The sequence below is a fragment of the Trametes versicolor genome (genome assembly GCF_000271585.1).
Source record: "Trametes versicolor FP-101664 SS1 unplaced genomic scaffold TRAVEscaffold_5, whole genome shotgun sequence".
Taxonomy (NCBI): Eukaryota; Fungi; Basidiomycota; class Agaricomycetes; order Polyporales; family Polyporaceae; genus Trametes; species Trametes versicolor.
In genome coordinates this window covers 2635514-2657987 of record NW_007360325.1, presented here as the reverse complement: position 1 = coordinate 2657987, position 22474 = coordinate 2635514, and the positions used below count along the sequence as shown (strand labels likewise).

Sequence of the window (22474 nt, the reverse complement as noted above, 5' to 3'; positions counted from 1 at the left end):
TCTCGCTTGTAGCTGTATGTATCGTGCTTCATTGTCTATGTATTGGGTGCCTCTGCATCTTCGGCTTTGCGTACGCCCTTCAAACCTACTGTCTCGGCCTCGCTCATAGATTTGCATGGGTGGGGGTAGGACACTGCGGGCGGCTAATGTGTGGCTAGTGCGGAGTGCTAACCCTTCCCACCATTGTCCCGCAAGTTTAGCCACCTCGGAAACGGCTATAAGGCCCAACGCGCCCAGCGTCTCACTTACTGTTTCTCTTCTGCTCCTTTGCGTCTACTTTCTCTCTTTCGCGCCCATGCCTCCCCGAAAGAAGTTCAAGTCTGGTCACCCCGATGAGATACACGAGGTCTCGAGTCCACTTGATCCTTCCGCGTTAGTTTTGGCCGCCGGACCGGTATTATGGGGAATGCCTGCGGAGATACTTCGACTGGTGCGTCGATGCGACATGCTCTCGTTCCAAAACAGGATGCCCGCTGACACTTACGGACAGATCGCCCTCGAAATGACTCTCGCGGACCTATATCACTTATCGCAGACGTGCAAGGACATGCGTGTCCGTCTTTGGTGCAGGAGCGCAACGTTCATATGGACGGACGTGATAAAGGCGAAGGCGCACGGTTCTTGTGTCCCCCCGCTGCCGCCCTTTCTGAAGGTCCCTGAGTACATGCACTTTTTGCTTTCATCACATTGTTATGTGCGTCCCGTCATGCCTTGTCTATCTGCACAGCATCTCACCTCTCTCATTTCACCTGTATAGAACTGCGGGGCGGCTGGGGCAGATATCTTCTGCCCATACATGGCTCGTGCATGTTCTGTATGCTTGCGAAACGAGTCAGGCGTGTAAGTCCATTTAAATCATCACGACGTCGAGCAAATCTCATGCACCGTAATTGCAGGACCATCTGGTACGGCGATGCTGCTAAGCAGATCCAGTCGCTCAGTCGCGACCTCAGCGACGCCGTTCTCGGACATACGACTCTTTCACAGTATTTCATCGTTCAAGATCCTTCCGAGTGAGTGTAGTGCCACCAGCGCCTCGCCGAGATTGATTCGTAACTCACGGAGTATCTGTGTCACTTCTAGCGACAAGACTGATGAGGAGAAAAACCGGGTCCTTCGGCGCGACGTAGACCTGATGGTCCAACGATTCAAGGAACTCGGCGCACCCGAATCTAAGCAAGGTATAGAAGGTATCACCAACACCCTGAAGGACGTCTGCAGATACCAACTCGATGTAAGGACATGCGCATCCTTTGATATATACTGCTCCTGATGTCCTCTGGCCGTGCAGTGCTCTCGAAGGTACCACGACGCGCTCCGCAAGGCACAACTTAAGGAGGATCGAAGGAAACGCTTCGCCGAGTGCGTCTTTCATCGTTGCCATCTCGTTGTCGCTAATCTTGCTATGTGTTACTAGGACGCTTGTGCGTCTGCGCCAGAATGGCTGGGGCAAGGAGCTGGATTACTTGGGCGCCTACGGCAAATGCGCCATAAGGAACCTCGACTATGTGCGCCATGGTGTGGAACGAAACGGCGAGTGCCCAGTGGAGGATATCCTACTTCCCAGGACGCGCCCGGAACTGCATTATGAAGAACCCCGCGCTGTGCTCCGTTCCCGTATAGTCGCACTCGAGGCAGCTATCGTCGCATACTGCATCCAACTTCCGCGGACCTCGGAGATGGATATCCGTCCGCAGGCGATTGACCTCGTATTCGTGCCCGAGTGTCGCGCCATCTTGGAACTCCCCCACCCAGAAGTCGTCACCCCCGATCACTTCGCTGCCATCATCCCAGGGTTGGTGCAGACGTGGGACATTGAAGTTAGGGAGCAACTGACGCACTACGTTCGCCGGCACATCGGACACGTTCCCTCTGACATCGACCCTCTCAACTTAGCTGTTGCTGCCTTCGCATGCCCTGAACATACACGTAACCACGCGGATCCTCGCAAGGCCGGTCGACACGTCAGTCCTATGCATTACCCCTCGGTGCTCGGCCATACATGTTTTCGTCGCACGGCCACTAGACTGCCATACGCAGAGGAGGATGGCTACGCACGCAGCATCGCGCGAGTAGATCTCTCGTACGGCGAGCTCGCGGAGCTGGAACAGAGAAACGGTTGGACCCAGCACAAGGCGCCCTTCGACGCCAGCTTCCTCGAGGACGGCCCCGCGGCGGGCACGGCTACGCAGGTCATGCGCGGGATCGTCTCTGCACTCGGCCTCGACCCAGGGCGGGCGACCGTCGACGATCTGAAGGCATGCGGCGGTTGGCTGCGGTGCGTCCAATGCAGACAGTCGCACAAGAGCATGAGGTACGTATACGACTGGGTAGCCGCGGTGAGTCCTCTGATTGCGATACCATATGATTTACGTACTCACTGATGCCTACGCCTACTCCTTGCTCCACAAGTTCGAACATGCATACGGGCACGCTGTCAACAATGCGGAGGTCGGAGCCCGGTGGGAGCGCGTCGACCAAGCAAGCGTGTTGGTCGCCATCGAGCAGTTCGATGCGCAGCGCGATCGCGTGTGTGACCCCGGAACATACTGGGCCTGCTCGTTGTGTCCGTCATTCGACTCATTCGGCAAGGGTATGAAGCAGCATCTCGAGTCGCGGTATGTGCCCTCATTTCTACTTCCAATGTACTTCGGCGTACTAACGCCAATGGTCTGTATAGGCATAGTCTCGCAGATTCCAACCAAGCCATTCGCGACGGCACGATATATGCTCATCCATTGAAGACGCACAAGAGCAGGGGTCGCTGTATCAAAAGCCCGCTTTGTGACGAGCACGAGCGCCGCTATGTGGATTATGCAAACAATGTCGAAACCGAAGTCGAATCGGACTCCGAGTGAGCCCGGCAAGTCTGGATGTGCTGAAGAGCGACTGGTCTCAAAGGGCAGGGATTTGGAAAGCCACGCAGGACGCAGGAAGCCAGGGACATGGACATCGTACGGATAGGTGTTGTATTTGTTGTGCAAGAGTCAAGTGCCCCTCTCCGGAGGCCGTAATGATATCGTTGTGTCCATGGCACGGCTACTCACAATCGGAAGCTCCAGACGTTAACGTCCACAGAGGAAAGACTGCGACGTAGGGCGTCAACGCGGAGCTCTCCGACTCATCGAAACCTCGTCCAATCCATGTTCGCGAGAGTCTGTCGGCCGGCAGACTTTGAAACCTGGGTGGTCAGAAAGAACCGTAAGCGTATCCTTGTACCTGTAGTAATCATAACCCTGAAGCATCTTTCCAGCTTTAAACAGTCCCGGTCATGGGGGCCTCCGTTGCCTCGTGGATGGACTCGCCGAAATGCATGATAGCCTAGCTGAACGCAGAAAAATGCAACATTTTGTTGGGTGGTATCGGTTATGTGCGTAAGGTTAGGACAATGGGACGGTTAACGCGTTCCGACACGGGCCAATATATCCGGGATTGTCCGGGATTTTAGCCACCTCGGCGTTGACGCGCACAACGCATATAAACCCAACGTGTTGGCTTACAGGTTCGCTCAAGACCTTTCTCTCTCCGACCATCCCTCCGGGTTTTCTTACGAGAACTAGCATGGCTATGCCTCCGATAAAGAAAAGAAAAGTGGCCCACGCCAACGAGGGGCACAAAGATTTGGGTGCTCTTCCCTCTCACGAGGTAGCCCCGGTCTTGGCTGCTAGACCAGTTTTGTGGGGGTTACCCTTCGATGTAATTAGAATTGTATGTAAATTCGAGGTCTTTTTGTTCCATCCGAGATGACCGCTGACATTTATGGACAGATTGCGCTTGAGATGCATCTTCAAGACCTTTACAACTTATCCCAGGCATGCAAGAATCTACGCTCGTGTCTCTGGTCCAAGGATGCAGAAACTCTATGGAAGGCCGTAATCAAGAAGAACGGACATCAGCCATCGCTTCACCAGCCACCACCTCCGTTCTTGAAGATTCCCGCATACGTTCACCTCGCGTGCTCTACGCATTGCTCCGTACGTGCATGCCCGCCTCGTCCATTCCCCACATGTCTAATCTCTTCGCAGAATTGCGGCGCTCCCGGGGCAGAAATTCTCCGTAAATGGGTGGTTCGTATGTGTCCCGCGTGCCTGCGATACGGGTCGGCCGCGTAAGTCTATCCAGTGGAGTGTCACGCCGGGAAAGTCTTATGAGCGTTAAATGCAGGATCGTGTGGTACGGCGACGCTGCGAAACAAATGCAGTCGCTCAATAGCGACATCAGCGAGAACGTACTTGAACATGCGACTCTCGCGCAGTATTTCTTCGTCCTAGATCCTTCCAAGTACGTGCACTACGCTGCCATCATCGTAGCATCGGGGCTGACACTCACATTGAACCATCCTTCTGATATATAGCGACAAGACAAATGAGAAGAAAAATCTTCTCTTGCGGCGCGACGTAACCCGGGTGGTCGAACGCTTCAAGGAACTCGGGTCAGCCGGATCCAACGACGCTATGGAGACTTTCGTCAACGCAATGAAGGACGACTTCGAAAGTCAACAGAATGTAATGACGAGCACCTTTCTTCACTGACACACATTTCTGATGTCCTCTTGCCCCCCTCCAGTATTCGCGAGGGTTGGACATATGGTTGGAACTTCGCCGCATCATGAAGCGCAGCCAGGACCGGGAGATGCGTCGTGCTAAGTGCGTCCCATGTCGTTTCCGTCGCGCTGCTACTGACCCCGCGCGCGGCTACCAGTGCCAGTAGCTCGAAGGCGAAGTCGACGCGGAGGCAAGTGACGTGAGCTCATCTGAGCTTGCTGAAGGATCGTCTATCTCAATTGGACAACTCGTCCAGGCACAGAGGAGCAGCCGGAGTCGTAGGATAATCTGAATGAACGGACATATGTATTTCTTCGCGGAGCTGTTGCGGACTCGTTGGTCAGAGTTGTATCTCGTAGCGTAAGTAATCGATTGCTCGTCTCTGAGATGTAATATAATTCTCTTGCGTTAGATATGCTTTGTCTGTTAGCACATCTGACGGTACCGCACTACGACTTGGAGGATGGCATATTTCACTTGCCTTCTAGTCGCTCTACACTGAACGAAGTCTCTATTCTTGCGCCCCAGGCGTGCCCGGTGCGCTCTTGATTGCAAGCTCCCATGGTTCTTTTACACAGCGACAGAGCAACGCCAATACCAAAAGCACCGCTGATCATCTCCTCCTTTGTCAGCACAGTGCGCGCGGCGACCGGGAGATCCGACGCCCGCCGCCCTCCTCCAGGCTCCCTCACGCTGCCCATATCCAGCCCGGCGCCCGTCGCCTGTCGCAGCCGCCTGGCCCACTGCTCCCGGTGCCTGCCCGCGCCCGCGCCCGCGCCTGCGCCCGCGCCCGCCCAGAGCCAGATCCCCCAAGCCCCAGTATGGGTCCGTGTGGACGCCGCCGGGGCACGGAATACGCACGCCCGGGACCCATCTCCGCGCGGGACGGAGCACGCCCGCGTCCGTGATGATTCAGCCTGCAGGGTGATCCCAACTTCCCCAGTCCGCCGGGAATCACAGCCAGCCTCGCACTGGGCGGCGGGCGCCGTCGGTTTCTGTACGCACTGCACCCGCTCCGCCGGGCCAGCGCGCGAGCGGTGTTGTTGTGCTGCCCTATGTACGCCGATGGTACAACAGCAACAGCGGGCACCGCCACCCGCGCGCGGCGGTGATCCTCGCGGCGTTGTGCCGTCCTCTGCACGGACATCCCCTTGTCCAGCGGCCCTTGCCCGCCCGGGCGTGTGGACCCACGCCGCGCGCCGGGCCTTGTCCTGCACCCGCGCCCGCTTCTCCAGGCCCCACACCCGGCCTCGCCCGCGCGTCACACAACGCGCCCGCGTTACGGGACGCGAGCGTGACTTATGGCACTGGCAATGGAAGGCTTCCTTAGCGCCCCATGGGCGCGCGATATCCTCGCCCGGGGATAAACCGACGAATCGCCCCCTTCGAAATTCGCTCGGGCGCGCCTGGGCCCGCGCGTGTTCCTGCGTGCATTCTGATCGGCGACTTGGGCCATGGGGCGAGGTGTGTGTGCGCGGAAGCGCGGGACGTGGGAGGCGCACCGTGACACGGCTCGCATTTCGCATGGGGGTTTAAATACACCTGCTATGTAGCGCGGCCCCGGGAAACACACGACAGGCGCGGGGGGCGATAAATACGGGCGGGGGCGGCGGGGGCATACAGCGTGCGCGACGTACAAGGGTCCTTCGTCCACCCTGTTTCCAAGAAAAGAGTCCGCTAGTGCACAGGACGGCGGCCATACGGGCGGGACATACGGAACGGGCACAGAAGATACAAGAGGCCCCAAGCGGGCAGAGGCACGGTCCCCGTTTTATGTACAGTGTTGCGTTGTGTCGGCCACAGTGCGGTGGGCGCGCGGTCAACCAGCCAAGCCTTCATGGGGTGAGGCGGATGACGTCGCCCTCGAAGACGAACGAGCCGCGCTCCTGCAGCGCCATCGCCGCCTTCGTCACCTCCGCCGTGTCGAAGTCCTCGTGCTTGTCCGGCGGCATCGTCGCGTTGAGGTACGTGACCAGCGTCGCGATCGTGAGCTCGTCGGCCCGCTCGTACGTCACCCTGTAGAGATGCCGTATGGACCTCGCGACGAACTCGAGCCTGTTGAACACGGCGTGTCAGCGGACGCGGTGTGCTAACGATGTTACGGCACGCGCACCTTCCGGTGGGCGACTCCAGGTCGGCGAGCTTAGGCGGCGCGGCGACGTCGACATCGATGTAATCCCACATCGCATCATCGTCCTCGCTCGAAGGCGCAGATGCCGACCGGCCGTGTGCGCCTTCGAGCTGCCGCAGCCGCGCCGTCGCAGCTTCGGCCTTCGCCATCGCCTTGGCGCGCCGCCGCTCCTCCCTGTGATGCGCCCGGTCCGCGTCCTCGACTCCCTCGGCGTCTTCCTCCGGCTCGGGCGTCGCGCTGGAGTCGGACACGACAAGCTGGCCCTCGAGCGCGGCGTCTCGCGCGGCACGGAGCTCCGCGATCGCCGCTTCTCGCTCTGCGATTTTTTGCCTGCCATGTGCAAGTGAGCTTCGAGAAGGAAGAAGGGGCACTTAGCCTATGGACAGTTACTCACCGCCTCTGCAAGCATTTGACACGGTGCTGGAGCCAGGGGTACGAGCAGAAGGTGCTGTCTTGCCGCAGCTGAACCCACTTCTGGCAGAGCTTACAGAATACCCGAGCCGGCTCGACCTCGCCCAGAAGCGGGTCCGCACGTAAGGCCGCGGCTCGCTGATCTGCGTTTCGCCTCCGCGACTCCTGCGGGAGGGCGTTTGGCGTAAACTCCTTGAACGACGTGGAGAAAGTTCCTGTCGAAGAGGATCGCACAGAGGGAGAAGGTTGGGCCGGGTTAGACACCGTGGACACGTGTGCAGACGCGGGCGGCGGAGGAGGCAAAGAAGAGGACGAGGCAAGAGCGAGAAGATGCTTCGGCGGAGGAGGTACGTTGGCTATGTTGAACCTAAAGGGCATCAGAACGGCAGAAGGCGGTTAACCGGACTTCCTGAACCTACTTGGACGTGGACGAGCCAGGACCGGGCGAAGAGGCTGGTTGGCACGCAGAACGATGCTGCATCCACATCTTAACCGCAGCAGCGTTGTTCTCTGATACGATCGAGACCCATTTTTCACATATGCGACAGAGCACGCGCTCGCTGTCGAACCGCTTGATATTGGGATCCGACGTGAACATCGCATTGCGGTCGTCCACTGGGCGGGCGGTTTTAGTGCTGTTCGAGAGGAGGCAGACATGCTCACTATGCGGTAAAGAGACGCGTACGAGGCAGTGGGAGCACTTACTGGCGTTTCGCGAGACAGCTCTTGCGGTGCGCGTCCCATGGGATCGAGCAGTACGTCGAGTTCGGCCGGAGGCGAATCCACTTGTCACACGACGCGCACAGCACGCGGTACGCCTCGAACTTGGCGACGTACGGGTCGCCACGGAGGTAGTCGATGCGCTCCTCCTCGGTGCGCTTCGCGCGGCGCCGCTTGGCAAGTGGCTGCGACGCGTCGGGCGCGGCACTGGGCGTGTCGGGCGCGAACTCGGGCGGGTTCTGGGAAGCGTTCTGGCTGTAGCGACGGGTAAGTCCCGAGTCCCGACGCGTAGGCGAGAGAGGCGCGGAGAGGCGCGTACCATGTGACCCGGTGCGCGTCCCAGTGCTTCACGGTGAAGGCGCCGGTAGCCTCGTCGCGGATGGAGATGCCGTCGCCGCAGGTCTCGCAGATGATGCGGCCGCTGCCGTACTCGTCGGTGGGGGACGTGCTCTGGGTGCCGGCGTCTGTCTCAGACATGGAGTCGGCGCGTGCGGGAGGGCTGGGGCGCGAGGTGGGTTCTGCGGGGGGTTCCTTCCGCTTTTGCGGGACGGTGCGCGAGACGCTGCGAGAACGGTGAGCGCGGGGTCGACGAAGGGTGCGCGAAAGAAATCGGACCTGGCTGCAGAAGCCATGAGGGAGGCGATAGACGCGGGTGGGTGCGTGCTAGGAGGCGTGGTGAGCGCGGGGCGAAGGTGGAGGAGGAGGTGTGGACTGACTCTACCTGCATGGCATGGCCGCGCGCGGGGTGGCTGGAGCGGGTGGGCTGGGCGGGTTGGTGCGGGGAGGGGCGCGGGGGTGGAGGGGAGGATTGACGTGGAAGAGAGGAGGGCGATATAAGATGGGGCTCAGGCCAAAGAAGCGAAAGAAAACATTGAATTCAGAATAGCAGAAATTCCATCGAAAACAAACAGAAAACATTCCCAGGCGCGAAATTGAAATCACCCCAAATGAGGACGTCCGTCATCCTGATCGGGCAACTCTCCTGAATCCTGATTCGTATCCATGTGCTCGCGTCCCCGCCCCTCCCGCCGCCCCCGCCCCCGCTGCCTCGCCGCTGCCCCGCCCGTCGTGCCCTGTCTGCCCGCCGCCGTCGCCCGCCGCCCCCACGCGCGGAGCTGGGCGCGGCGGGGACTGCTCGACACAGCGGCGAGGTGCGAGAACTCTGATCGGCGCCTGGGGATTGATCGAAAACGTCGGTGGCATCGGGGAGACGCCGGCGTGTGTTGTGTGTCTCTCAAGATGGTCACATTGTATGTTGTCTCTGGAAAATGGCCCCAGCGCGCCGTCGCCCGTCCCCGGCCTCCTCCTGCCTCTCTCTGCCCACACAGCGCGCCCGGCCCTCCCACGCGCAGCGTGCCCTGCTTCCCCTCCTCCAGCCCTCGCCTCTCTCCTCCACAGGGCTCCCCTTCCTCCTTTCGGACGCTTCGCCGCCCTCGTTCCCGCCTTCTTGTCTGCTCTTCCGCCGTGCCCAGACGTGTGACTCTCCTTCGCGTCCGTCTCTCCCAGCCCGGCCCTCCATCAAGGCAATCCCACTCCCGCGAGGCGGCCCGCCTTCGCAGATATAGCACCCCCTCGGCCTTTTCCCCGCACCGCGCCTCGCCGGTCTGCCATCTTCTGCGTTCAGCTGCGTATCGCTTGTCGATGCGCGTACGTAGTAGGTTGTATCAGACGCGCTTCGCTGTCGTCTTGTCGTTCTCTCGCTGCATCGCGCTCCTCATGTCACCCCCATGCTCCCCTGCGGCGTGAGTGTCTGCGGGAACCCGAACCTTCTATCGGTCCACCGCGTTCCAGCTCAGAACGCACACCGGTCTCGTGTTCTCTCTTGTCTTAGAACGTTAACTCTATTGCACCCCACTATCGGCGATGTGGACACGCACATCGCCAAGGTTCGCTGTACAGTCCGCCCTTCCAACATATCGACTGATCATCTCATCACATCAATGAATGGGCCTACCAGTCAAGACCTGTCCGTTAGACTCCTCGTAACGCCCCGCCACGCCCCCGCTGACCGCTGACAGGGCCCTCGCGGCATTATGAATTATATCCGACGCGCATCGCGCCCTCCCATTGCCACGTCCCAAACGTAACTCTCCGAAGAGAAGCGGCGCAAAAATATGGCCCATTATACCAGGGGCGATAAGAACAGCGACGACTGACGTCGCCCGACAGATGGCGCCCTACCCGCCAAGCGCCGTCCACACACCCACTCTATACAGCATCACACCTCCCCGTAACCACCCTGCGCGAGGAAGGCCTTCAGACGGAGCACTATCGCTTCCAATCCCGCCAGCCATTTCGTAAGTTCATTATCAAACTTCGCATGCGACCCGCCCTGTGTGATGCGGCCGTAGAAGTCGCGTCTATCGGGCACAGCCCTGATCGCGACCTAGCACCGCAGCGCGATGGTGGCGGGCAAGCGAGCACCGAGCGCGTCCAGAACAACATGACGGCGTCAGCGCCCGCACAGACCAGCACGAGAGCGGAAGGAGACCTACCGCGACAACCTGGCGGACGAGCCACGGGTGGTGGTGCTTGAGGTTCGCGTCGTACGAGCGCCTGAAGCACGTATGCAGCTCCGCGTCCCTGTCGCGCTGCATGTTCTGCACGGACGTCCGCAGCCCGAAACGGCATGTGCGTATGCGGTCAGTATGGGCCTGTGTTCGCAGCGGGGCCTGCGTTCCCTGCCTGCCGGACAATGCAGGAGGGGCGGCGCACTCACACGCAGCGCTTCGCACGTGAACCAGAGGCCGCTTTGCATTCGGGACGACGCATGTGCAGGGGAGCGGGTTGACGTCTGTGTGAGACGGTTACGAGAGGCGCTTACCGAAGTAGGCGGACGAGACACGCTGTCCCATTTCGGTCCTCTGTGGCAGCGGCGCCGGTGCACTCGTTCGTAACCAGTTTCTCCAGGGAGGGCGATTCGGCGGTCGCGAAATCGTACCGGCGGCGGACGCCCTGGAACGGTAATGGTTGAATACGGATAGGTAACATACATAATTCTGAGAAACATGCATACCGTAATGTTGCTGCGTAGGTCGTTCTGCACGAACGCGAAGACGCCACCGCCCAAAAGGTCTATTCGCCGAAGCGGCGGTTCGCGGGGTTGGTTAGCGACGGGACAAGGGTCCTTGTGACGGGTGCGCTGCGAAGGCGACGCGAGGACTCACCGAACATGTTCACAAAGTCGGTCGAGGCCAGGAGAAACGTCGCGGTCTCTACGCCGTCGGCCGTAATTGGGACATCGGCGAATGACTAGAGGGGCATGTTGAGTGACAAGGTACGGAAGGAACCGCCGTCGCGCCAGGCAAGCTACTGCAACCGGCGTGACGGTGTGCTAGAGCCTGGGGGCGGTGGGGACGGCGGCGATTGGGGGGCGTTCGTACCTTCGCGGTTTCAAAGTATGGCGCCATCGTCGTGGTACTAGATCTCAGAGGAAGTCAGAAGACAGGGAAACGGACACCCGCCTGAGCAGGGCGACGGGTACAAGAGCTCACCGGCGACGCAGGGAGCACGGTGATGCAGGACGGCGAGGGCGAGGCTTGCTCCGCGCGCGGGCAGGGCCCTGCAGCAATCCACGAGGCGCACTGGAGTTGGAAGAGCCGGCAGACTCCGCCGCGCAGATCGATATCTCGTCAAGCTGATTGGCACCGGACCCGTATCGTCGGGCGGGCGCGGCGTCGCGCCCTATTCATATACGCGTGCTGTGCCGCCGGCTTCAAGCTGGACATACCTCGGAGGGGTCGCCGCGGGGACGCGCGCGAGCGGACGCTGTCGCCGTAGCGTTCGGTGCGTTTCTACCTGCCGCGGAGGCTGTAATGCGCATGCGCTATTCTGAGTGGAACGTCACAGGAATACATGGCAGAGCTTCCTGCGCGCCCTCAGGCGCCCTCCGCCTCGTATCGGAGGATGTGGCATGCCCGACGCGCCACAGCGCTCTCGACATCGGTCATTGGTCTGAAAATAACTAGGTGGTCAAATTCCGCACCGGATGTGGGCGTACGTGTAGTTGCGGCGCCGGCGCGAGGCTGATCTGTCAGGGTCTTCGCTATAGGAAGATTACTCTGCACGGTTGTCTTCGCAGTCTCCGGGCGTTACTTTTTAGCCGCTGCGAGAGTACTGTGAGGGCTGCGAGAGTACTGTGAGGGAATGGGAGCTCATGTGAGCGTGTGCGCATGCGAGGACTGGCGGCTTGTGAGCGAAGACATGACCAAGAGTGGACATCAGAATCGAGTAGTTTGCTGGAGTCCTCACGGCCGTCTTATATCTCGCTGACGACGCTATCGACTTCTAGCTAGCCTCGGATCACTCTTGGGTGATCATAAGACTCCGTTCGATCGCATATGTCAATTGCAGCGATACCTGGGCGACTCGAGGGGTCGATCGGGGTTGTCCAGCTGAGAGGTTTGCTAGGATGAGAGAAGTACCAAACCGCTTTCAGAAAGTGTACGTCTATAGTCGTATCCGCATCACTTGCTCTACCTCCCTGCTAGCTAGTCGAAGTTTATGCCAAGTATTACATGCGGGCCGGATGGATGAGCAAATTGAGCGCCTGTAATGGCGCTTACGGCGTAGTTGGGAGGCGCTGGAAGAGACGCGCGCGGTGGCTGAGCGGTGCGACGCTTTTGACTCTGCGCCGATCTTAGCCTTACCACGATGTCCGCGTGCTGAGGGCGGTGGCAGCGGTATCTTTCCATTCTCTCTCCTCCTACCACGTCTCCGGCCGACGACTCTCCCTACGGTGATATAGAGGATGGCGCGGGTGTACGCAGATGTGAACGCACGGCTGGGCCCCTCATGGTACGACTATGGTGCGTCCTGTTTGGTTCAGTTCCTCGCCTGCCTCGCGTTTATCGGGCGGCCGTACTAACCCATTTGCCGGCATGTAGAAGTCATGGCAGTCGACTGGAATGTGCCGGATCGATATGAGATAGTGAGGCGAATCGGCGGCGGCAGATACTCCGAGGTGAGCACTTGAGTGGCAGCTGGGCGTCGCTGTTGCACGCCGCTCTGCGGCCACGGTCGCTACAGCCTTTGTTCTCGCAGGTCTTCGAGGGCATCGACTCGTCAAACGAGGAGTCATGCGTCATCAAGGTGCTGAAGCCCGTCGCGAAGAAGAAGATAAAGCGCGAGATCAAGATCCTGCGCAATCTCGCCGGGGGCCCGAACGTCATCCGCCTTATGGACACCGTCCATGACGGTCCGTCACGCTCGAACAGCCTCGTCATGGAGTATGTAGCGAACACGGACTGGAAGGAGCTGTTCTGCACGTTGACCGAGATGGAGATCAAACACTACCTCTTTCAGCTCCTGCGAGTGAGTGCCGCCCATTTGCGAGATCGCGTTCCATGCATGCCGACGACGAGCGTGCAGGCGTTAGACTTCGTCCACTCGAGGGGAATCATCCACAGAGATGTCAAGCCCGCCAACATCATGTTTGACCGTGCGCGCCGTAAAGTAAGCCGAGGAAGCAATCATGGAATATCGAAGGCTCGGCTAACGGTCCGTTCTAGCTGCGTCTCATTGACTGGGGACTTGCCGAGTTCTACCATCCAGGAGTGGAGCTACACATTCGCGTCGCGTCGAGGTACTTCAAAGGCCCGGAGCTGCTAGTTGGATACAAGCATTACGATTACAGCCTGGACATATGGAGTGTTGGCTGCATCCTCGCATCTATGGTATGTCTGCACGTCTTTCCCCCTTTGTACTCCTATCTCATACTCGCCCCTTTAGCTCTTCAAACGAGAGCACTTCTTCCGTGGCAGGGACAATGATGATCAGCTACTCAAGATCGTCAAAGTCCTTGGGTCCGATGATTTCGAGCGATACCTCACGACGTTCCGTCTCTACCTGCAAACATACGACGAGGAGCTTCTCCAGAGGTGCGCCAGCTCACAGACCTTGTCCAAAGTGGACAGATCTGTCACTAACGGTCGGACCGTTCTTCCCCTCCGCAGCTACCCCAAGATCCCATGGAGCAGGTTCGTGACAGCGGACAACCGGGCCAACGTCAGCACGGACGGCATCGATCTCCTCGACAAGCTGCTGCGGTACAACCACCTCGAGCGGCTCACCGCGGCAGAGGCCCTCGCGCACAGTTTCTTCAGTACGTACCTATTCCGCATCCCCGCTCGACAGCCGCTCATGTAACCCAACACACCCTCCCCTCTCGCTGCTGTACGGCTACCCCTTGGCGTTTCTCCTTGGTGTACCGCTTGCATCTGCTCCACCATCTATCCGGGCCCACAGATGCGGTCCGACTCGAGACGCTCTCCAACCCTGCCGAGTGCGTGAGCGACTCTGGCTTCTACTCCGCGTGACTCAAGTGATGCTCGCGATCCCGTGCGGTGGTCCCTCCGCCGAAACACGCCTATTTATGCACGCCTCCCGGAAGGCAGAGCACGCCCTGACTGGGCCCAACACGTCGGTGAAGGTTGAGGAGCGATGAGGAGCGAAGGGCGCCGGACAGCGGCTCTCCCATAGGGCCGACAACGACGGCGCGAGGAATTGGACGATGTGTGGTGGTTGGGCAGGTGGTCTGGCAAGCTAAGCTATCGACGAACGTCTATCATTTATGGCCGCGGATGTATTCTCTGATGATGCTTGTACCCCTAGACGACGGACGCGGCTGCGTGTCTTCGTGTATGTGCTTCGTACCTGGTCTCGCTGTACTGTACTATAGTGCTAAATATGCGATTCTTGCCCGGGCGGCGCCGCGCACGGGTGTGCGGCGGCTGCTCTCCTTCCATCCGACGTTGGTGTGCACGCGTGCGTCTTCCATTGCGGACTTGCATAGCATTGGCTTCTGGCTTGCGCAGGTGTACGGTGGTTCTAGCGTCGATGGTCGATGAGACCGCTCAGTCTCGCGAATCGGAACAGACGGTACTTCCCAGCATGGGCGGGGACTTAACACGTCTGGACACCGATGGCCTTACCGGTATGTGCCAGAGACACGGCGATTTCGCAAGACCTATCAGGCGGCATCTGCATCAGCACTACCACCACCAACTATGTATACTCACCTTACTTCCCGTCACAGGACCCAGAGGCAGCCTCAGCTCGTAACGACTCTGTCATGCTGTCATGCCGCCGTAATCAAGAATCGCGCAAGCTGCTGCGCAACAGCACCTCGGCGGCCGAGATCACATAAGTATGTATCCAGCGACGCGGGCGTGTGCAATATGCACCTGAACGAGCCGGGCGCCCCGCCGCGCAAATACCATAGCCTGGCAGATGCAGATGCGGCGCGTCGATTCTCGATGGGCGATGGAACGACCCACTTGAGCTCCGGCAGGCCGCCTTCTGGTGGGAAACACGGAGAGGTAGCCAACCGTCGCGGGAGGACGTTACTCATTCACCGAGTCCTTGGCAGGCAGCCTGTCAGTGTTAACGCAATCAGTATAGGGACAGGGCGGGCGTTGTCGGTGCAAGAAGGAGTGCTGCGGAGACGGAGCCCGCGGGCGGCGGCGGCACCGAGCTGGCCCTTGCGAGCCCTGGGCGGAATGATTTTGTTTTGATGGCGCCGGAGCTGGGATCCATCACTCACTGCAAGTGTTGACCGAGGCTCCGTGTCGGGCGGGGTTGTGTACTTTGTGGTACTAGTGCGGTGCCAGTGATGGGTATGGAGGTCTTGGGCGAGTCACTGTGTTTCGACGGGGCGGCGGCCAGAGACGTGGGACATTGTGGCGGGTGCTCGCGGAGCGCGTTGGCATGCGTTTGGTGTCCTCGTGGCTCGTGCAGGGTTCGTGCAGGTACGACGTTTTACAGATTCCGAAAGCACAGGTGACACCGGTTGCGAACTTGAAGTAACGAAGTGGAGACATCGAGGTACAGCGAGCAGGCCGATTCGACACGAACGCACCCGAAGGGAATGATGATGGGCGGCGTCCCCCCGCTGGCGATTCGAACATGCCGCAGAACCTCGTCGTCCCACTGCCCAGACGTGTACATTGCGACGATGTCTCGTTGCACGCCGATTGAGATGGGCGGAGATCATCAGCTGAATAAGAAGGCGGCATATCCGCTGATGCTGTCTGTCATCACGCAGCGCGAAGCAGGCAGAACGCGTCTCCGCCGACGCTGTGATGCCTGCGCGCAGTCAGCGATAACACACGCCTGGGGAGCGAATGACATACCCGTCGCCTGTAGCGGCGTTTAGTGGGCTGGCGGCGGGGCGGGTGAGCGTCGACCCAGCCGGAGAGAGGCCGGAACTTACGATACGTCGACAGAGATAGAGGGCGGGAGGTTCGTAGAGCTGTGCAAGGTTCGAACGGGGTTCTAGACTGCGGAGTTCCGAATCGTTCTACTCGAGGGCGCTGCCAGACGGGCTGTCTTCCAAGGCCAAGGAGCAAGGTGTACTGCAACCGCAAAGGCAGAAGCGAGCTTATTTGGTTGAGCCAGGCGCACTTCCTCATGCATCATGGGTCGATCCCGGGCACAGTCGCCCTCCGCGCAGGTTCTAGCTCGAGGGGGCCGGTATTCTCCCACACCGCGGGCGTGTTAGACAAGTCGGTGGTTGTGTGTGGAGGTGCGTCGGGTGCGTTTGCCGTGAACGTGAAAATCGTCGTACAGCGTAGTGCATGGGTCAGAGCATATCATGTGGCGCGTAGAAGACCGAGCGGGTTGTGCTGGGCAAGAGGCGTTTCTGGGAAGCCCCTAGGGATCCTGGACGGTAGGCTGAAGGTTTCAGCCGGGACGTACGTGAACGAAGATACTGCGCGCGGGTGGCATCACCAGGGGCGTAAGGGCTTTGCAAGCATTTGCATGGGCGCAGACACCTGTGGCACCGCCTGAGTGCTTCTGGGTGCTAGGAGGGGCGCTGCGGTGGTCAGCAAGTCGAGGTTCCCATCCAGGGCGAGGTGTTTTGAATGGGAGGGCGAGCTAAGAATGAGCGAGGTTGGGAAGCAGGTTCGTAGCGAACGTTGTCCCGCGCTGCGGGGTGATTTGCAGCGGCCGGAGGGGCTGCGCGCCGGATGGGCGTATACGATTAGAGTTGGGTCGGGGGAGGAGGTGGCTCGACCCGAGCGCATGGAACGTCGGGCAGGGGTGTGCCTAGCAGGCGTCGGGGGCGATCGGGGGAGTGGGCGGTGACGCAACGGACGCGGTGCAAATCGATTGAGAGGAGGAGTTTATCGAGATCAGCCTGCGGCATGTACATTTGTGGCACGCCGCCTATCCCTCTCCCGCCGGCCAAGATCTCTCCCGCCGAATCACACGCTACGCCCCGTATGGCCGCCCATGTGGCAGCCGCCCGCAACACACCGCTGCGCATGGCCAGACGGCCCGTCGCTGGCGACCGCGCAGGGCTGCAGATGGCGGAACACAGATTCGAAAGAAGTTGCCGTAGAGAAGAGAGGCGTCGCTGCAGCTGTCAGGAGGTTGCGCCGGTCGCCGAGCCTGAGAGATCAGAGAGGCGGACGATTTTGCGTGGTGTATGCCAATCGCGGGCGGAATGACACACGGGGGCGACCCGGGGGTGTGGATAGTCGCTATCAGAAACGCACGCTATTCGCGGTGGGAGAGCTGAGTATACAGTCCGTGTACGCGAGCGTAAGCAGCGTTGGCGCGATGGTAGTGCGCAGCGACGAGCTGGGTCGGCGGCGCGGGGCCGTGGGCGGGCGCGCAGGCGGTGTATTGCCTATAGGAGATCGGGCGCCGGGGCGCTTGGGCGGGATGGGATGTGCGAAGGATGATTGGATATAAAGGGGCCGGCGGAGAATGCCTGGCGGACTAATCCCGAGGCGTAGCAGCGTCCGGTGGCCTGAATCGTCTTGGTGCTCGCTCACGACCCCGCGAACACTGCAAACCCGTTCTCGACCCATCTTTCCCATCCCGAGGGCTCTGATCGTACCGCGTCCTCACAAACCAATTATCCCCCGCAGCCGAATTAAGCCCCTTGTTCACATTCCCTCGCCTGCCCCCGTCCCGCCTCCCGCGTCTTCTCTCCTCCACCACTCCCATGCCTGCAGACTCCTCCAAGGCCGCCGCCGCTGCTGCTGCCGCCCGCCGCAGAAACAACCTTCGCAGGGACCAAGAAGACGTCAAATACGACTCCACCCACGCGCGCGAGATCGAGCTCAAGCGAAGCAGAGGCGAAATCTCGTGCGCAGAATGCCGCAGGTGCGATCACCGCACCTCCCGTCCTCTTCTCTCCATTAACTCCTCGTCCGCCCTGCAGACTCAAGGTCCGCATCTCGTCCTCCCCTTCATCTTGACCATGCAACGTGCTAAACCCGCCCCAGATCCGCTGTGACAAGACAATACCATGTCAATCATGTCAGGTACGCTCCCCCGTCCTCGCGCCTCCGAATATTCCACGTATGTGTCCTCCTAGCGCCGGGGATGCGCAGCACTATGTCCAAACGGTACGTCGTGCATACACTCGTGCGCGCGATTTCTCAAATGTTGAACGCGCCACAGGGAGCCTCGCCACCGGTCAGGGTACTCGGTGTGTAATGAATGATTGTATGCGCGTAAATCGACTCACCCCAATCCAGCTTTGTTCTGGCTGCAACAGAGCACCTCCACCGGCGAATAGCCAAAATGAGCGAGCGCGTCCACCAACTCGAGGACGCGCTCGCTATCATCCAAGCCAAGTCCTCGAACGAGCCCCACCCACTGCTCTCCGATGGCAAGACAAAGAATCGAAATATTGAAGACGACGACGACTTCATTACCACAGATAATATGGAGACCGCCCCCTCCTCCGACGTCGTTACAGCCTTTGGCATGCTATCAATGTCGGACCACGGCGTGTCGAGGTTCTTCGGGCCGACTGGCGGAACAGAAGTAAGCACCGTCGGAGCTCCGCCGCGCACCCCAGCTAACCCGCTCCGCCCACGTCTAGTATCTTTTATTCGTATGTGGTTCTCTACGGCCTCGCGGTCGCTCCTCACCGGTTGGTCTTTAGTCAGATAACGATGGCCCATCATCACCAAGCAATGGCAGCAGGTCCCCGGAGTCAATACGCGGCTCGAAGACCCCTCCATTACCCGGCGAGATCACGCGCTTCTCCAGCGCGTTCCCGTTCACGCCAATGGGCGCGCCGCACAGCGTGTACGAGCTCATCGAGAGCCACCTGCCGCCGTACGAACGCGCGTGCCATCTTGCCGAGTCCTACGTCACACATGCCGCCTGGCTGTTCCGGAGCGTGTCCCGCTCCCAGCTCTTCGACGAGATGATCCCGTACTTTTACAAGACGCCGCAGCCAGAAGACGCCCCGCCATTAAGCCAGGAATACAGCAGTCCACATGATCTCGCGCTGTTGCTCCTCTGTCTCGCCATCGGCGCCCTTGTCGACCTCAAGCAACAGCCATATAACTCGGAGGCCGAGCACTATAGCCAGCTTGCGCAGGCCGCACTCTCCCTCCAGTCGGCTCTTGCGAATCCGACACTGGTGACGATCCAGGCGCTACATCTACATAGCATCTACATCGCTATGGCAGGCAACGAGCCGGGCGGGAACGACAACAACATGGAGTTCTCCTGGGCGCTGGTATCGCTTGCCGGTCAGCTGTCACATACGGTACGTGCTTCTGGTTGCTATGTTCTCGGCGGCTTTCATTAACGCTACGCGTGTAGATTGGCCTTCGTAAGTGGTTTATCTCCGCTGACACCAGCTACACGGTGATTAACTCATGTACCGGTAGACCGCGATAGCGCGCGGTTTGGCTTCTCCGCAGAGATCGTAGACAGGCGACGGGTCACGTTCTGGGACCTCTTTGTGGCCGACGCATGGCAGGTTGGTCAATTTTGGCCGTCCGCTATCGCAGCGTCTCACTAACGCGCGGGTGCAGAGCTTAATGACTGGGCGTCCGCCTGTCATACAGCGTGATTATATCGACTGTAAGTTCCCGACACCCATGAACCCTCCGGACGAGGAGGAAGGCGAGGAGCCTGAGGCAGCTTGTAAGTCGCACCCCATGTCGTGTTCTGACGCCAATTGACGTGCATCTGTTACGTTGCCGACAGTCGAGACATGGGGCTTCCGCTTCGCCCTGCAGTGTGTGTCGGAGGTTGCGTCAAAGACGCTGACCGCGGAAGCACCCTCTTACGAGACCATTATGGAGCTCGACCGCAAAGTGCGCGAATTCCCGATCCCGGCGGACGCAGTCGCGATGCGCGAGGAGCTCGAGAGCCCCCCGGACAGCGAGCCGCTCCCGCTGCAGGAGAGCATGATCCGCTTCGTATTGTCGCATTCGCGCGAAGTCAGTGAGTATCCAACACGACGCTCTGAACGTGCGCCTCGTAACTAAGCACTCGCTATCCGCAGTCCTGCTCTTCCTGCACCGCAGCTTCTTCGCACAGGCGATAATCGACTGCCCGCGGAATCCGCTCCGGAGCGCGTACGCGCACTCGTTCCTTGCCGCATATCGCGCGTCCGGCACCATCCTCAAGGTCGTGCGCGACCAGTTCACGCTGTACCCCGGCATGTGCGCGCGCTTCTGGGTGATCTGGACGTTCGCGTTCTCGTCGGCGGTGAGTCGGCACCGAGTTCTATTCAACGCCTCTGCTGCGGAGCACTGACGCGGAGCCTATCGGCACACAGGTCGTGTTTGCGACTGTGGTTACCCGCGGACCGCGATCGGCGATGGCCCCGCCCGCGCTGGCACAGCTTGACCAAGCGTACGAACTTTTCACACAGGCGTCGAAGCACAGTCGTCGCGCAGCGAAGGCGCTCGTGCGTACCTTTCTGTTGTCCTCTGTGCGATGATCGCGCGCGCTGACCCCAGATCTCCCTCCCGTGTCGCGTTTTTCCCTCGCCCCGCACCCGCGTATTATAGCCTGTGCTGCTCCGGCTGCGTGAGAAGGCGCACTCCGCGTTCGCGGCGGCGCAGAACGATCCCACGGGGAGCTCGATGTACGACGGCGAGATGTGGAAGTCGGAGAAGGACGAGGACGAGCTCGACATCTTCGCGGGGCGCACTGCCGTCGTGTCCTCGAAGCGCGCCTCGCCCTCGCCATCTGGCTCGCAGGGCCAAGCGAACAACGGGCTCTCCTCCACACACGGGGCGGGACGGGGTGACTCGCTGCCGCTTATTACCCCGCCCACGCCCATCCCGATCGCGCCTATCCCTGGGGCGGGCAGCATCCAGCTCTCGGACTCGTGGGCGCTCCCGACGCACCCGCAGGCGTCGTCGTCCGCAGGCGGGCCGTCGCATATGTCCGCGTCGTTCTCCCAGCCGCCCCAGCGCCATCCGTCGATGCATGGCCAGCCACAGCCGCCCCAGCACCCATACCGCTCGCTGAGCTTCTCCCACCCGTCGCACCCCTCCCAGCAGCAACAGCAACAGCAGCACTCGCCGCAACAGGCGTCGCCGTCGGGGTACCAGTGGCAGTCCCCGACGACGCTCACCCCGCCCGCGCAGCAGTACAGCGGGCAGATCTCCCCGGGGGCGTACGGCGGGCCGGCGCAGGGGGGCATGTTCCCGCCGAATGCGGACCTGCTGCAGCGGTATGCGAGCGCGGGCGGGTATGCGCAGGGGCTGCCGCACCAGCAGCAGCACCAACAGCAGAGCCAGCAGCAGCAGCAACACTTTGCGCCGCCGTCGGAGCTGGTGAACTTGGGGCTCGCGGCGAGGCATGGACGGCTGGATGGCCGGCTGGACGAGCGATGGACATCGTTCATGCACGAGAACGGGTTCCTGTAGAGCTGTAGACTACCCCTCTGGTGATTTTCGGTCCTCCTCTCGAGCTACGGTCTTTTCGTTCGGTTTGGCCTAGTATATAAGGACGGACCTTGACGATGTGCGTTCTCGGCGTCGTGTTTGTTTGTTATAGCTGCGATTTTCGAACATTCGTTCTCGCGCTCTGCGTTCGGTAGCTTTGGGTATCGGTGTACATCCTGTCGTTTGTCTCTCCGCCCCGTGTCGCCTCCTGTGTCTCTGCCCTCTGTCCTCCACCTGTGTATCCCATCTCCACATAATTTTTTCGCGTCCTTTCTGTGGCTCGTGCCTCCGGTTTTATTTCTTGGTCCCTCCCCCCGCGCTGCTTCCTGGTGCGGGTTTACAGGATACGTGTAGCAGTAACACATATTGTACATAGGACTCGATGCTGATCATAATCGGATTTTTCGAAGCACATCCGCCGTGTCCCTCTAAACATCCCGATTCTCCAAGCCCCTCAATCAATGCCCCTAGGTCAAATACAACCGCCACATGAGTCACGGCCAACTTCTTTCGCTCGTTATACACCGCACCCCGTGCAACGACAGTCATCCTCCAGGGCTTCGCGTGGTCCCATGTCGACGCGCACGTGCAGAACCAGCGTGGATGACCCACCGCTGACACCGCCGTCGACCCAGGACCACGTCGACGGCGCAGGCTACAGATGGACGAGCGAGTACCCTCGCAGTCCGCAGGCGGTGGAGATATGCCCGGGCGATCAGAAGCGCGCACGCATGCATCGGGCTATCTCGCCTCCAGAACAACAGCCACAGGCGGAGGAGGCGAGAAATTAAATACTCGACGGACGACAGCTTCTGGAGCGCAGCCCCATCGCCGTCGCCGTCGCCGTCAACGTGCAGACCCAGAGGCTCTTCGCTTTCCCGCCGCGTCGGGCACGGGCTACGCGCCCTGGGCACATGAACAGCCCGCGCCGCCCTGCGCCCAGCACCCGCGCCATTCCGAATTGCCCGTCCAGGGCTAATTTGCGCACGCCCGCCATCCCCATC

General features: G+C 60.3%; 6 protein-coding genes across 6 annotated transcripts; 4 read left to right on the top strand and 2 right to left on the bottom strand.

Moving 5' to 3' along the window:
- Positions 1 to 295: 295 nt before the first annotated feature.
- Positions 296 to 2858, top strand: TRAVEDRAFT_47167 (uncharacterized protein; the record flags this gene model as incomplete). The annotated part of the gene is made up of 9 exons (XM_008039293.1): positions 296 to 430; positions 491 to 694; positions 758 to 840; positions 897 to 1013; positions 1084 to 1234; positions 1292 to 1362; positions 1418 to 2339; positions 2413 to 2618; positions 2681 to 2858. The coding sequence occupies 9 exons, from the start codon at positions 296 to 298 to the stop codon at positions 2856 to 2858; spliced, it is 2067 nt and encodes a 688-aa protein (XP_008037484.1).
- A 703-nt stretch (positions 2859 to 3561) lies between these two features.
- On the top strand, positions 3562 to 4747 carry TRAVEDRAFT_20142 (uncharacterized protein; the record flags this gene model as incomplete). Its single annotated transcript, XM_008038996.1, has 7 exons — positions 3562 to 3708; positions 3768 to 3974; positions 4026 to 4108; positions 4165 to 4281; positions 4355 to 4505; positions 4567 to 4646; positions 4702 to 4747. The coding sequence occupies 7 exons, from the start codon at positions 3562 to 3564 to the stop codon at positions 4745 to 4747; spliced, it is 831 nt and encodes a 276-aa protein (XP_008037187.1).
- A 1331-nt stretch (positions 4748 to 6078) lies between these two features.
- TRAVEDRAFT_71780 (uncharacterized protein) lies at positions 6079 to 8533 on the bottom strand (the record flags this gene model as incomplete). Its single annotated transcript, XM_008039843.1, has 8 exons — positions 6079 to 6599; positions 6658 to 7005; positions 7070 to 7453; positions 7506 to 7721; positions 7792 to 8061; positions 8126 to 8368; positions 8422 to 8469; positions 8523 to 8533. 8 exons carry the CDS (start codon positions 8531 to 8533, stop codon positions 6380 to 6382), a joined length of 1740 nt encoding a protein of 579 aa, XP_008038034.1. The 3' UTR covers positions 6079 to 6379.
- Positions 8534 to 10024: 1491 nt separating this feature from the next.
- Positions 10025 to 11216, bottom strand: TRAVEDRAFT_122158 (glycolipid transfer protein; the record flags this gene model as incomplete). The annotated part of the gene is made up of 7 exons (XM_008039842.1): positions 10025 to 10192; positions 10302 to 10406; positions 10526 to 10556; positions 10631 to 10761; positions 10823 to 10881; positions 10974 to 11058; positions 11190 to 11216. 7 exons carry the CDS (start codon positions 11214 to 11216, stop codon positions 10025 to 10027), a joined length of 606 nt encoding a protein of 201 aa, XP_008038033.1.
- A 1340-nt stretch (positions 11217 to 12556) lies between these two features.
- Positions 12557 to 14123, top strand: TRAVEDRAFT_122385 (kinase-like protein; the record flags this gene model as incomplete). Its single annotated transcript, XM_008039841.1, has 8 exons — positions 12557 to 12614; positions 12693 to 12769; positions 12850 to 13119; positions 13177 to 13260; positions 13317 to 13481; positions 13537 to 13685; positions 13761 to 13909; positions 14053 to 14123. 8 exons carry the CDS (start codon positions 12557 to 12559, stop codon positions 14121 to 14123), a joined length of 1023 nt encoding a protein of 340 aa, XP_008038032.1.
- A 3612-nt stretch (positions 14124 to 17735) lies between these two features.
- TRAVEDRAFT_58498 (uncharacterized protein) lies at positions 17736 to 21051 on the top strand (the record flags this gene model as incomplete). The annotated part of the gene is made up of 16 exons (XM_008039379.1): positions 17736 to 17922; positions 17981 to 17987; positions 18045 to 18083; positions 18137 to 18167; positions 18223 to 18250; positions 18300 to 18591; positions 18650 to 18661; positions 18713 to 19327; positions 19384 to 19393; positions 19452 to 19543; positions 19599 to 19710; positions 19774 to 20013; positions 20075 to 20280; positions 20351 to 20482; positions 20586 to 20823; positions 20891 to 21051. Exons 1-16 carry the CDS (start codon positions 17762 to 17764, stop codon positions 21049 to 21051), a joined length of 2376 nt encoding a protein of 791 aa, XP_008037570.1. The 5' UTR covers positions 17736 to 17761.
- Positions 21052 to 22474: the final 1423 nt, after the last annotated feature.